The sequence below is a fragment of the Chiloscyllium plagiosum genome, unplaced genomic scaffold (assembly GCF_037043375.1).
Source record: "Chiloscyllium plagiosum isolate Xiang-an unplaced genomic scaffold, Cpla_swu_hap1 HiC_scaffold_53X, whole genome shotgun sequence".
Taxonomy (NCBI): Eukaryota; Metazoa; Chordata; class Chondrichthyes; order Orectolobiformes; family Hemiscylliidae; genus Chiloscyllium; species Chiloscyllium plagiosum.
Window position 1 is genome coordinate 27,477,452 of NW_028270191.1, and position 15,064 is coordinate 27,492,515.

General features: G+C 50.7%; 1 protein-coding gene across 1 annotated transcript; it reads right to left on the reverse strand.

The window, feature by feature from the left end:
- Positions 1 to 3,270: 3,270 nt before the first annotated feature.
- LOC148134711 (homeobox protein Hox-A5-like) lies at positions 3,271 to 14,611 on the reverse strand. The gene is made up of 2 exons (XM_087985503.1): positions 14,254 to 14,611; positions 3,271 to 6,921 (listed from the first exon to the last, which is right to left on the reverse strand). The coding sequence occupies exons 1-2, from the start codon at positions 14,609 to 14,611 to the stop codon at positions 6,632 to 6,634; spliced, it is 648 nt and encodes a 215-aa protein (XP_087841629.1). The 3' UTR covers positions 3,271 to 6,631.
- Between the last annotated feature and the right edge of the window lie 453 nt (positions 14,612 to 15,064).

Here is a 15,064-nt window from a genome sequence, read left to right on the forward strand (position 1 = left end):
CGGAGGCTGAGGGGGTGACCTTATAGAGGTTTATAAAATCACCAGGGTGGGGTAAATAGACAAGGTCGTTTTTCCCCTGGGGTGGGGAATCCAGAACTAGAGGGACATAGGTTTAAGGCGAGAGGGGGAAAGTCTTGAAAGTGACCCGAGGGGCAACTTTTTCACACAAAGTCAGAGAGTCATAAAGATGTGCAGCACGGAAACAGACCCTTCGGCCCGTCCCGTCCGTGCTGACCCAGATACCCCTAACCTAATCCAGTCCCCGTTCCCCAGCACTTGGTCCATCTCCCTCTAAACCCTTCCTGTTCATCTCCCCCAGTTTTAAATGTTGTACCAGCCCCCCCATCCCCCTCCCCCACCACTTCCTCTGGCAGCTCGTTCCACACATGGCACCACCCTCTGAGTGAAAAAGCTGCCCCTTTCCCCCTCTCACCCGAAACTTACGCCCGCCTGGATCTGGATTCCCCTGATGGGTGGTGCATGTCGGGTTAGCACAGAAGGGTGGGGTAGAGGGGTCTGTTTCCATGCTGTACGTCTTTGTGAGTCTACATTGGTGGAATACTTTCTCCCCTGCGTTCAGGGATGTAGGAGTGGCAACGATAATCTAGACACTGAGAAATATCTCCACCCCGTTTGTGGAATCAATAACTTGGGAAGGGCATTGACGGATGGTGAGGGGGCAGGAAGATTGCGGGGGGGGGGGGGGGGGTGGATTTTGTCATCTACCCAGAAGGGTGTAGAATTCTGGAACTTGCTGCCTGTGAGGGGTGGGAGAGGAGGAGGAAACCCCTCTGAACATCAAAGGAGTGGGGTAGGCGATGGTCCAGTGGTATTACCGCAAGACGGTTAGTCCAGAGACCCCCGGTAACGTTCCGGGGGACCTGGGTTCGAACCCGCCCACAGCAGATGGCTGAATTTGAACTCAATAAAAGAAAACCTGGAATTCAGAGTCTAATGATGGCCGAGAGGCTGCGAGCGGTTCCTTAGAACGTAGAGTCCCAGGTAGACAGGATGGTGAAGGAGGCGTTTGGTATGTTAGTCAGCGACAACAATAGAACTGCAGATGCTGGAATCCAAAGTAGACAGGCAGAAGGCTGGAGGAACACAGCAAGGCAGGCAGCATCAGGAGGGGGAGAAGTCAACGCTTCAGGTGAAGAAGGGTTTTATCTGAAACGTCACCTTCTCCCCCTCCTGATGCTGCCTGGCTTGCTGTGTTCCTCCAGCCTCCTGCCTGTCTACTTTATCGGTCAGAGTATTGAGTACAGGGGTCGGGAGGTCATGTTGCGGATGTACAGGACGTTGGTTAGGGGCCCCTGTTGGAATATTGCGTTCAATCCCGGTCTCCCCGCTACAGGAAGGATGTTGTGGAAGGGTTCGGAAAAGATTGACAAGGATGTTGGAGGGTTTGAGCTACAGGGAGAGGCTGGACAGGCTGGGGCTGTTTTCCCTGGAGCGTCGGAGGCTGAGGGAGTGACCTTATAGAGGTTTACAAAATCACGAGGGGCGTGGATAGGGTAAATAGACAGGGTCTTTCTCCCGCTTTGAGTCCAGAACTAGAGGGGGGTAGGTTTGAGGTGAGAGGGGGAAAGGGACCCGAGGGGCAACTTTTTCCCCCAGAGGGTGGTGCGTGTGTGGGAGGAGCTGCCAGAGGAAGTGGTGGGGGCTGGTACAATGACAGCATTTAAAAGGCATCTGGATGGGGGACAGGAACAGGAAGGGTTTAGAGGGAGGTGGGCCAAGTGCTGGGGAATGGGGACAGGATTAGGTTAGCGATATCTGGGTCAGCACGGACGGGTCAATACCACTTTATGAGTGTACCACTCTGCATTAATAGGGGTCCACATCGCAGAATGTGGTGCTTCAACCCATCAAGTATACGCTGGTCAAGAATAACCACCTGACCATCCCAACCCCCATTTCCCAGCTCTTGGCCCTGTATCCTGGTCTTTGCAAGGACCCATCTGAATACCTTTCCCTGTCTTTTATCCACTCATGGGCATCTCTGGCTGGGTCCAGAATGTATTACCCATCCCTAATTGCCCTGTGGGCAGTTAAGAGTCAACCAGGTTGCTGTGGGTCTGGAGTCACGTGTAGGCCGGACCAGTTAAGGATGGCAGTTGGTGAACCAGGTGGGTTTTCCCAACAATCGATAACGATTGGAGAAGTTGACATTTTGGATATAACCTCTTCTTCAGGGATGAGTTCTGAAAAAAAGGTTACACCTAAAATGTCGACTTCTCCCCCTCCTGATGCTGCCTGCCTTGCTGTGTTCCTCCAGCCTCCTGCCTGTCTACTTTGGATTCCAACATCTGCAGTTCTATTGTTGTCGCTGACTAACATACCAAACGCCTCCTTCACCATCCTGTCTACCTAAGACTCTACTTTCAAGGAACTATGAACCTGCACTCCAAGGTCTCTTTGTTCAGCAACACTCTCCTGGACTTTACCCTCCTCCAGTTTAACCATATCCTTCCTGTAACAGGGTGACCAGAACTGGGCACAGTGCACCAGGGGAGACCTCACCAACCTCCTGTACAACCCTAACGTAACGTCCCCAACTCCCTCCGCTCAAAGGGCTGAGCGATGAAGGCAACCGTGCTAACCATCTTCTTCAACCCCCATCCACCCATCTACCCATGACACAAAGCCAGGGAAATATAGACCAACCTGACGTCGGTGGTGGGCAAGTTGTTGGAGGGAATCCTGAGGGACAGGATTGAGAACATAGAACATTCCAGAACAGTACAGGCCCTTCAGCCCTCGATGTCGCCCCAGCCTGTCCAGCCTCTCCCTGTAGCTCAAACCCTCCAACATCCTTGTAAATCTTTTCTGAACCCTTTCAAGTTCCACAACATCTTTCCGATAGGAAGGAGACCAGAATTGCATGCAATATTCCAATAGTGTCCTAACCAATGACCTGTACAGCTGCAACATGACCTCCCAACCCCTGTACTCAATACTCTGACCAATAAAGGAAAGCAGACCCAACGCCTCCTTCACTATCCTATCTACCTGCGACTCCACTCTCAAGGAGCTATGAACCTGCACTCCAAGGTCTCTTTGTTCAGCAACACTCTCCCAGGACCTTACCATTAAGTGTATAAGCCCTGCCCTGATCTGCGTTTCCAAAACGCAGCACCTCACATTTACCCGAATTAAACTCCATCTGCCACTCCTCGGCCCTTCGGCCCATCTGATCGTTGTCCCGTTGTACTCTGAGGCAACCTCCCCCGGCTTTCTTAACAAAAAAAGAACCCTTTCGTTTGCAAAATACGTGATTTTAATCTTAAATAGTGGCATCCTCTGTCAGATTGGAAATCGGCAGACACACGCGCACACAAAATATTACAACATCCGAAATATTATTTCCTTTTAAAAGCAATTTGTTTCTCTCACTCTCATTTGTACGCAACGTAAAGTTAAATTAAGACCCTCTCTGTTTCTATCTTTGAAAGAAAGTACGAGGTGCTGATGAGAGTCGAGTGTCCACGGTCGAAAAATCCAACGCAACTGAGGAGTTGGAGAGGGGGGTTAAGCAGAGAGACCTCGGTGTCCAGGTACACAGATCCCTGAAAGTTGCCTCCCAGGTTGACAGGGTGGTTAAGAAGGCGTACGGTGTGTTAGCTTTTATGGGGAGAGGGATTGAGTTTCGGAGCCATGGGGTCATACTGCAGCCGTACAAAACCCTGGTGTGCGGCCGCACTCCGGAGTATTGTGGACTGTTCTGGTCACCACATTACAGGAAGGATGTGGAAGCTTTGGAAAGGGGTCAGAGGAGATTTACCGGGACGTTGCCTGGTGTGGGAGGGGAAGGTCTTACGAGGAAAGGCTGAGGGACTTGAGGCTGTTTTTGTTAGAGAGAAGGCGGCTGAGAGGTGACTGAATTGAGACCTATAAGATAATAAGAGGGTTAGACAGGGTGGGCAGAGAGAGCCTTTTCCCTCGGACGGTGATGGCTAACACGAGAGGGCACAGCTTTAAACTGAGGGGTGATAGGTACAGGACAGATGTTAGAGGGAGTGTCTTTACTCAGAGAGTAGTAATGGTATGGAATGCTTTGCCTGCAAAGGTAGTAGATTCGCCAACTTTAAGTGCGTTTAAGTCGCCATTGGACAGGCATATGGACGTACATGGAATAGTGTAGGCGGGATGGGCTTCAGATTAGTATGACAGGGCAGCGCAACATCGAGGGCCGAAGGGCCTGTACAGCGCTGTAATGTTCTATGTTCTATATAAGATATTCAGAGGTTTAGATAGGGAGCCTTTTCCCTCGGACGGGGATGGCTAGCACAAGGGGGCATAGCTTTAAATTGAGGGGTGATAGATATAGGACAGATGTCAGAGGTAGTGTCTTTACTCAGAGAGTAGTAGGGCGTGTGGAACACACTGCCTGTAACAGGAGTAGATTCACCAACATTAAGGGCATTTAAATGGGCATTGGATAGACATATGGACGAGAATGGGATAGTGTAGGTTAGATGGGCTTCAGATTGGTACAACCTCGAGGGGCCTGTACTGCGCTGGAATGTTCTATGTTCTATGAGGGGCAATCAGTCCTTTTCAGTTGGATGGGTGGTGTGCCAGGGGACAGGAATTCTGGGTGGAGTGGAGGTTGATGCCATGGGACAGTGGTATCTTAGCTCAACAAGTGGTGGTGAGGGGGAGAAGATTAAATTCGGGAGACGGGATTCTTAGCGGGACTAGACCGGAAGGGGGTGGGTGAGTGGGTTTGAGGATTTATATGGAGGAGGGTGGTCAGATCTCAGTGAATGGCGGAGCAGACACGATGGGCCGAATGGCCTACATTTACTCCTAGATCGCGATGGTCCTATGGTAAAGGGCGAGGGCTCTATTCTGTGAATGGGTGTGGGGAGGCGGGAGGGGTGTTCTAACTAACTGGTGAGGTAGAGAAATGGAATGTATTGTGTAAATGGGTGTGTGATTGTGTGTGTTGGGGTGAACGAGAGAGGGATCTGTTGTGTAAATGGGTGTGTGTGTGTTGGAGTTTGTACATTCTCCCCACTGCCCATCCCCCCTATCTGTGTGGGGTTTCTTCCCACAATCCAAATAGGTGCAGGTTAGGGTGGGATTGGCCGTGCTAAATTTTCCCATAGTGCCCAGGGATGTGCAGGTTAGGGTGGAATTGGCCGTGCTAAATTGTCCCCATAGTGCCCAGGGATGTGCAGGTTAGGGTGGGATTGACCGTGCTAAATTGTCCCCATAGTGCCCAGGGATGTGCAGGTTAGGGTGGGATTGACCGTGCTAAATTGTCCCCGTAGTGCCCAGGGATGTGCGGGTTAGGGTGGGATTGGCCGTGCAAAATTGTCCCCATAGTGCCCAGGGATGTGCGGGTTAGGGTGGAATTGGCCGTGCAAAATTGTCCCCATAGTACCCAAGCATGTGCAGGTTATGGTGGGATTGGCCGTGCTAAATTAGTCTCCATAGTGCCCAGGGATGTGCGGGTTAGGGTGGGATTGGCTGTGCTAAATTAGTCTCCATAGTGCCCAGGGATGTGCGGGTTAGGGTGGGATTGGCCGTGCTAAATTGTCCCATAGTGCCCAGGGATGTGCAGGTTAGGGTGGGATTGGCCGTGCTAAATTGTCCCCGTAGTGCCAAGGGATGTGCAGGTTAGGGTGGGATTGGCCGTGCTAAATTGTCCCCGTAGTGCCCAGAGATGTGCAGGTTAGGATGTGATTGGCCGTGCTAAATTGTCCCGTAGTGCCCAGGGATGTGCAGGTTAGGGTGGGATTGGCCGTGCTAAATTGTCCCCGTAGTGCCCAGGGATGTGCAGGTTAGGATGGGATTGGCCGTGCCAAATTGTCCCCGTAGTGCCCAGGGATGTGCAGGTTAGGATGGGATTGGCCGTGCTAAATTGTCCCGTAGTGCCCAGGGATGTGCAGGTTAGGGTGGGATTGGCCGTGCTAAATTGTCCCGTAGTGCCCAGGGATGTGCGGGTTAGGGTGGGATTGGCCGTGCTAAATTGTCCCCGTAGTGCCCAGGGATATGCAGGTTAGGGTGGGATTGGCCGTGCTAAATTGTCCCCATAGTGCCCAGGGATGTGCAGGTTAGGGTGGGATTGGCCGTGCTAAATTGTCCCCATAGTGCCCAGGGATGTGCAGGTTAGGGTGGGATTGACCAATGGGTAATGCAGGGAATAGGGTGGGGACCTTCTCTGAGCGGGATGCTTTTCAGAGGATGGGTGCGGACTCGATGGGCCGAATGGCCTGCTTCCAGCCGGTCGGGATTCTCCGATCATGTAAATGGATGAAATGTGAAAGGGGAGAGCGATCCAGAGACAGGGAAAAGCAGACGCTGGAATCCGGTGGAGACCGGCAGGAGGGCTGGGCGACCACAGAGCCAATTGGGGCAGAAAGGTCACCCTTTTGTGTATTGACCCTTCCTCAGGACTAGACGATGATGGAGTCCTGAGGGGGAAGGGCTGACCAGCCCGGGGAAGGTGAGCTGTTCCCTCAATTGATTGGTGGAGGTGAGTTGGGGGGAGGGGGAGGAAGGAGGGAACGCTTTGGTGGCAGTGGGTGAGGGGACTTGGAGTTGGAGTGAACCTTTTGGCGGTTGGAGGTGAGGGCGGGCGCTTCCTCTCGCGGGGGTGGGTGGGGGGGAGGGGGGGTGTTCATTCCTTCGCCCCGGTCTCCTCTTCCGTGTGCCAGCCACCACCAGTCGGCGTTGGGCCGCTGGCTGGTGTTGATGCCTTGCCCAAGTTGCCCTCCCTCTTGCATTTCATGCGCCTGTTCTGAAACCAGACCTTGACCTGGCGTTCGGTCAGGGACAGCGCGGCGGCTATCTCAAGCCTGCGCCGGCGGGTCAGGTAGCGGCTGAAGTGGAACTCTTTCTCCAATTCCAGGGTCTGGTGCCGGGAGTAAACCTGGCGGCAACTGTGTTTTTCCGTCCCGTAGCCACATCCTGGCGAGATTGAGGCAGGGCGAGTGGGGGTTGAGTGTGGGGGGACAAAGAGGGAGAGAGAGAGGGAGGCAGAGGAGGAGAGACAGAGAAAGGAGAGAGAGAGAGAGAGAAAGAAGATGGGGGTAGAGATAGAGAGAGTGAGAGAGTGAAAGAGGGAGAAGATGGAGAGACAGAGAAAGGAGAGAGACAGAGAGAGAGAAGATGGGGGAAGAGAGAGAGACAGAAAGAGGGAGAAGATGGAGAGACAGAGAAAGGAGAGAGACAGAGAGGGAGAGAAGGTAGGGGAGAGAGAGAGAGAGAGAGAGAGAGAGAGAAAGAGGGAGAAGATGGAGAGACAGAGAAAGGAGAGAGACAGAGAGGGAGAGAAGGTGGGGGTAGAGAGAGAGAGAGAGAGAAAGAGGGAGAAGATGGAGAGACAGAGAGAGAAGGTTGGGGGAAGGAGAGAGAGAGAGAAGGAGGGAGAAGATGGAGAGACAGAGAAAGGAGAGAGACAGAGAGAGAGAAGATGGGGGAAGAGAGAGAGAGACAGAAAGAGGGAGAAGATGGAGAGACAGAGAAAGGAGAGAGAGAGAGAGAGAAGATGGGGAAAAGAGAGAGAGACAGAAAGAGGGAGAAGATGGAGAGACAGAGAAAGGAGAGAGACAGAGAGAGAGAGAGACAGAGAGAGACAGAGAGAGAGACAGAGAGAGACAGAGAGAGAGAGACAGAGAGAGAGAGACAGAGAGAGACAGAGAGAGAGACAGAGAGAGAGAGACAGAGAGAGAGAGACAGAGACAGAGAGAGAGAGACAGAGAGAGAGAGAGAAGGTGGGGGTAGAGAGAGAGAGAAAGAGGGAGAAGATTGAGAGACAGAGAGAGAAGGTTGGGGGAAGGAGAGAGAGAGAGAAGGAGGGAGAAGATGGAGAGACAGAGAAAGGAGAGAGACGGAGAGAGAGAAGGTGGGGGGAAGGAGAGAGAGAGAAAGAGGGAGAAGATTGAGAGACAGAGAGAGAGAAGGTTGGGGGAAGGAGAGAGAGAGAGAGAGAGGGAGGGAGAGAGAGAGAGAAAGAGGGAGAAGATAGAGAGACAGAGAAAGGAGAGAGAGAGAGAAGGAGGGGGGAAGAGAGAGAGAGAAAGAGGGAGAAGATGGAGAGACAGAGAAAAGAGAGGGACAGAGAAGGTGGGAGGGAGAGGGGGCAGAGATGGAGACAGAGAGGGGGAGGGGGGAGACGGAGAAGGTGGGAGGGTGGTGAGAGGGAAAGAGGGAGAAGAGGGACAGAGAAAGGAGAGAGAGAGAGACAGAGGAGAGAGATGGAGAGGGTGGTGGGGAAATGGAGAGAGAGAGAGGGGGGGAGAGGAGGAGAGACAGAGAAAGGAGAGAGACAGAAGCAGAGAGGGAGAAGGTGAGGACGGGATTGGAAGAGAGAAAAGGTGAATGAGAGGTGAGGGAGATAGAGAGAAAGGGAGAGAGAAAGAGAGAGAAAGAGAAAGAGAGATGGAGAGCAAAGGTGGGAAAAAGAAGGAGAGAGAGAGAGGCAGAGAGAAAGGGGAAGAGGGGAGAAATAGAGAAAGAGAGAAAGAGGGAAGGACAGAGAGGGAGAGAGGGAGGGACAGAGAGAGGGAGAGAGGGAGGGACAGAGAGAGGGAGGGAGGAGAGATGGAGAGACAGAGAAAGAGGAAGAGAGATGGAGAGAGAAGGTGGGAAAAAGAGGGGGAGAGAGAGAGAGGCAGACAGAAAGATGGAGAAGGGCAGAGATAGAGAGAGGGAAGATGCAAGGTAGAGAGAAAGACAGAAGGAGAGAGAAAGAGGGAGAGAGAGAGAAGGAGCGAGAGAGAAAGAGGAAGAGAGAAGCAGAGAGAAAGAGAGAGGTGAGGGAAAGCGAGAGAGAAGGAGGGAGAGAGTGAGGAAGAGGGACAGAGAGAGAAGTAGAGACAAAAAGAGGGAGAAAGGGAGAGAGAGCAAGAAAGGCAGCGAGGGAGAGCGAGCAGGAGAGAGGTAGAGATAAGGGAGAAGAAAGGGAGAGAGAAAGAGGGATGAAGTGAGAGAGAGAAAGGGAGGGAAGAGAGAGAATGGAAGGGAGAGAAAGAGAAAGGAGGGAGAGAAAGAGAAAGGAGGGGAGAAATAACGAAGGGAGAGAGAGAAAAAAAGAGAAAGAAAGAGAGAGAGAGAGAAAGAAAGAGGGTGGGATAGAAAGAGAGTGGGAGATATATATAGAGAGAAACAAATATTTAATTCACATTTAGGCAAGTTTTAATTCTTCACGATATTAATGTGAATTGAGTCAGAGTGAAAGAGACGTACAGCACGGAAACAGACCCTTCGGTCCATCTCGTCCGTGCTGACCCAGATATCCCTAACCTAATCCAGTCCCCATTCCCCAGCACTTGGCCCATCTCCCTCTAAACCCTTCCTGTTCCTGTCCCCCATCCAGATGCCTTTTAAATGCTGTCATTGTACCAGCCTCCACCACTTCCTCTGGCAGCTCCTCCCACACACGCACCACCCTCTGGGGGAAAAAGTTGCCCCTCGGGTCACTTTTATATCTTTCCCCTCTCACTCTAAACCTATGCCCTCTAGTTCTGGAAGCCCCCACCCCAGGGAAAAGACCTTGTCTATTTACCCTATCCATGACCCTCATGATTTTATAAACCTCTATATGGTCACCCCTCAGCCTCCAACGCTCCTGGGAAAACAGCCCCAGCCTGTTCAGCCTCTCCCTATAGCTCAAACCCTCCAACCCTGGCAACATCCTTGTAAATCTTTTCTGAACCCTTTCAAGTTTCAAAGGTAGAAGACAGGGGGTGGTAGTGGAGGGTTGTTTTTCAGACTGGAGGCCTGTGACCAGTGGAGTGCCACAAGGATCGGTGCTGGGCCCTCTGCTTTTTGTCATTTATATAAATGATTTGGATGTGAGCATAAGAGGTACAGTTAGTAAGTTTGCAGATGACACCAAAATTGGAGGTGTAGTGGACAGTGAGGAGGGTTACCTCAGATTACAACAGGATCTGGACCAGATGGGCCAATGGGCTGAGAAGTGGCAGATGGAGTTTAATTCAGATAAATGCGAGGGGCTGCATTTTGGGAAAGCAAATCTTAGCAGGACTTATACACTTAGTGGTAAGGTCCTGGGGGGTGTTGCTGAACAAAGAGACCTTGGAGTGCAGGTTCATAGCTCCTTGAAAGTGGAGTCGCAGGTAGATAGGATAGTGAAGGCAGCGTTTGGTATGCTTTCCTTTATTGGTCAGAGTATTGAGTACAGGAGTTGGGAGGTCATGTTGCAGCTGTACAGGACATTGGTTAGGGGCCACTGTTGGAATATTGCGTGCAGTTCTGGTCTCCTTCCTATCGGAAAGATGTTGCGAAACTTGAATGGGTTCAGAAAAGATTTACAAGGATGTTGCCAGGGTTGGAGGGTCTGAGCTACAGGGAGAGGCTGAACAGGCTGGGGCTGTTTTCCCTGGAGCGTTGGAGGCTGAGGGGTGACCTTATAGAGGTTTACAAAATTATGAGGGGCATGGATAGGGTAAATAGGCAAAGTCTTTTCCCTGGGGTCAGGGAGTCCAGAACTAGAGGGCACAGGTTTAGGGTGAGAGGGGAAAGATATAAAAGAGACCTAAGGGGCAACTTTTTCACGCAGAGGGTGGTACGTGTATGGAATGAGCTGCCAGAGGAAGTGGTGGAGGCTGGTACAATTGCAACATTTAAGAGGCATTTGGATGGGTATATGAATAGGAAGGGTTTGGAGGGAGATGGGCTGGGTACTGGCAGGTGGGACTAGATTGGGTTGGGATATCTGGTCGGCATGGACGGGTTGGACCAAAGGGTCTGTTTCTATGCTGTACATCTCTATGACTCTATAACATTCTTCTGATAGGAAGAGGACCAGAATTGAACACAACATTCCAAATGTGGCCCTGATCAATGTCCTGTCCAGCCGCAGTATGACTTCTCAACCCCTGAACTGAATGCTCTGACCAAGAAAGGAAAGATTAACCCAATTCAGTTACAATTCACCTCCCTCTTCCTCTCCCTTATCCCCTCTCTTCTAGAGATATGGACACATTTGTTATAGACAGCACAGAATGGGTGAGATGCTGATGGTGCAGATGGGTGAGCAGGAATCTACATTGCTCTGTGCTGTTCTTTCATTTTGCTGAGTAAATCATCAACACTTGTGTGGGACACACACATCTTGTGCAGATATGAGGTAGTTAGTGTTGTCGGCATAGTTTTGTCTGAGTTTAGTCATTTGGTGTAACTTGTTTCTCAGTCTCTTGTATTCTGATGCAATGCAAGGATTTGTCTGTACATGTAGGTGGTTAGTTTCTGTGTTTTACCTGTATGCCTGTGTTCGTGTGTGAATGTGTGTGTGAGAGAGAGAAAATGTGTGTGTGTGTGCATGGGTGTGAGACAGTGTGCATGGAAGAAAGGGTGTGTGTGTGTGAGAGAGATATGAGGGAGTGTAAGAGAGTGTGCATGTGTGTGAAATTATGTCTGTGTGAGCAAGGTAGAGAGTGAAAGAGTGCGTATGCGTGAAAGAGATAGTGTGTGTCTCTGTGTGGGAGATAGAGAGAGTGAGAGAGATAGTGTGTGTGTCAGAGAGAGAGCGATGTTGCGTCCCTGTGTGGGATAGATAGAGTAAGAGAGTGATGGTGTGTGTCTCTCTGTGTGAGATAGAGAGATAGTAAGGGTGAGATGGGGAGGCACAAATAGAGTGAATGCTTCTGTATAAGATAGAGAGAGTGAAAGTGAGAGTGACAGAGAGTACGTCTTTGTGAGACAGCGAGTGAGAGAGACAGTGTGTGTCTCTGACTGAGATAGAGTGAGAGTGACAGTGAGTGTATTTCGGTGTGAGATAGAGCGAAAGATAATGAATGTCTGTGAGATAGAGACTGAGAGACAGTGAGTGTTTCTATTTAAGAAAGAGAGTATCTGTGTGAGATAGAGGGAGAATAAGATAGTGTATCTCTGTGTGTGATCGAGAGAGTGAAAGACGGAGTGACAGAGTGAGTGCGTCTCTGTGTGAAATAGAAAGGGAGAGAGTGAGTGTGTTTCTGTGTGAGATAGATTGAGAGATAGTGAGAGTGTTTTGTGCAAGATAGTGAGAGAGTGAATTTCTGTGTGAGATAGACAGTGAGGTAGACAGAGAGAGAGAGGCAGAGAGTGAGTATGTTCTGTGTGAGATAGAGAGAGAGATGGTGGGGGTGTTTTGTGTGAGATCGAGAGCGGGAGAGATTGTGAATTTCTGTGTGAGACAGAGAGAGAAATACTGAATGTGTTTTTTTGAGAGAGAGATCGCAAATTTCTGAGATAGACAGAGTGAGATAGACAGAGATAGAGAGATAGTGAGTGTGTTTCTGTGTGAGATAGATTGAGAAATAGTGAGAGTGCTTCTGTGTGAGACAGTGAGACATTGTCAATAGCTGTGTGAGATAGACAGAGAGAGTGAGAATGTTTTGTGTGAGATAGATAGAGAGATTGTGAATTTCTGTGTGAGACAGAGTGAGGGAGAGAGATAGTGAGTGTGTTTCTGTGTGAGATCATGATATCGTGAATTCCTGTGTGAGGTAAAGAGAGTGGGTGCGTTTCTATGTGAGAGAAAGATCTGAATTTCTGTATGAGACAGACAGTGAGAGAGTGTGACTTTCTGTGTGAGATAGAGGGATGGCGAATTTCTGTGAGAGATAGGGAAAGTGAGGTAGACAGAGAGTGAGTGAGACAGTGAGTGTGTTTCTGTGTGAGGTAGTGAGGTAGACAGGGAGAGAGATGGTGGGTGTGTTTCTGAGTGAGATAGAGAGAGATAGTGAATTTGTGTGTGAGATAGACAGAGTGTGGTAGACACAGAGAGAGAGAGAGACAATGGGTGTGTTTCTGTGTGAAATAGACCGAGAGAAGTGAGAGTGTTTCTGTGTGAGATCGGGAGAGAGATATGAATTTCTGTGTGAGGTAGGCAGAGTGAGATAGACAGAGAGAGATAGTGGGTGTGTTTCTGTGTGAGATAGAGAGAGAGAGGGGGAGAAGGTGAGTGTTTCTGTGTGAGATCGGGAGAGAGATCGTGAATTTCTGCGTGAAATAGACAGATTGAGATAGACAGAGTGAGAGTGAGACAGTGAGTGTGTTTCTGTGTGAGAGAGAGAGTGAAACAGTGAGTGTGCTTCTGTGTAAGATACACAGAGAGAGATAGTGAGGGTGTTTCTGCGTGAAGGAGAGAGAGATAGTGGGTGTGTTTTTGTGTGAGATAGACAGAATGAGAGAGTGTTTCTGTGTGAGATCGGGAGAGAGATCGTGAATTTCTGCAAGATAGGCTGAGTGAGATAGAGAGAGAGTGTGTGTGTGTGTTTACGTGTGAGATAGAGATAGTCAAATTGAGATAGACACAGAGTGAGACAGTGTGTGTTTCTGTGTGAGATAGGCACAGAGAGAGTGAGAGAGAGAGTGTGTGTTTACGTGTGAGATAGAGAGAGTGAGACAGTGAGTGTGTTTCTGTGTGAGATAGATAGAGAGAGAGAGAGTGTGTTTACGTGTGAGATAGATAGTCAGATTGAGATAGATAGAGAGTGAGAGAGTGTGTTTACGTGTGAGATAGATAGTCAGATTGAGATAGATAGAGAGTGAGACTGTGTTGCTGTGTGAGATAGACAGAGTGAGAGAGAGAGTGTTTTCGTGTGAGATAGAGAGATAGTCAGATTGAGATAGACAGAGTGAGACAGTGTGTTGCTGTGTGAGGTAGAGAGAGAGAGTGTGTGTTTCTGTGTGAGATAGACAGAGAGTGTGTGTGTGTGTGTATACGTGTGAGATAGAGAGAATGTGAGAGTGTTTCTGTGTGAGATCGGGAGATAGTCAGTTTGAGATAGACAGAGAGTGAGACTGTGTGTTGCTGTGTGAGGTTGACAGAGAGTGTGCGTTTGTGTGAGATAAGGAGATAATCAGATTGAGATAGACAGAGAGTGAGACTGTGTGTTTCTGTGTGAGGTAGACAGAGAGTGTGAGATAGAGAGAATGTGTGTTTCTGTGTGAGATCGGGAGAGAGATCGCGAATTTCTGTGTGAGATAGAGAGATAGACTGAGATAGACAGAGAGTGAGACAGAGTGTGTTTCTGTGTGAGATAGACAGAGAGATTGTGAAAGTGTGTGTTTCCGTGTGAGATAGAAAGAGAGAGAGAGGGATAATGAGTGTGTTTACGTGTGAGATAGAGAGAAAGAGAGATGGTGAATTTCTCTGAGAGAGGGAGAGAGACAAGTGTCAGTCCCTCAGTGTCTCCCCCACAGCTCCCCCCCCCGAACTCCCTGCGCTTTCCGGCAGCTCGCTTCCTCACCCAGTATCCCCCCCACCCCGAGGAACAGTGCACTTACCGACCCGGGAGCTGCGTTTCCACATCCAGGGGTATACCGGGTGGCTGACCCGCCGGTACCCGGGTCCGGGGGCGCCGTCCCACCGGCTGTGCGGGGGATCCAGCCGGCCACTCGGCCCGTTCTCCTGGCCCCCGGGCAAGTAGGCAGCAGGCCCGGCGAAGGGAGGCAGCGGGAAGGCGGCTCCCCACTGCGCCGGAGCGGGATAGGCGGCCGGGCCGAAGCGACCCCGCTCCGGGTCGGGGTCCGGGTCCGGGTCCGGGTCGGGCTCCGGGAACGCGCGGCCGGGTGGCGCGCTCCTTCGCCCGGCGGCGGCGGCGGGGCTCGGAAGAGACCGGGAGCTGGCGAAGGGGAGATTCATTTGGCTGTTCCTCCCTCCAACTCAACTCCACCCAACTCCACTCAACTCCACCCAACTCAACTCAACTCCACCCAACTCAACTCAACTCCATCCACTCCACTCCACTCCACTCCACCCAACTCCACTCAACTCAACTCAACTCAACTCCATCCACTCCACTCCACTCCACCCAACTCCACTCAACTCAACTCCATCCAACCCAACTCCATCCAACTCAACTCAACTCAACTCAACTCCATCCAACCCAACTCCATCCAACTCAACTCCACCCAACTCAACTCAACTCCATCCACTCCACTCCACTCCACCCAACTCCACTCAACTCAACTCAACTCCATCCACTCCACTCCACTCCACCCAACTCCACTCAACTCAACTCAACTCAACTCCATCCACTCCACTCCACTCCACTCCACCCAACTCCACTCAACTCCACTCAACTCAACTCAACTC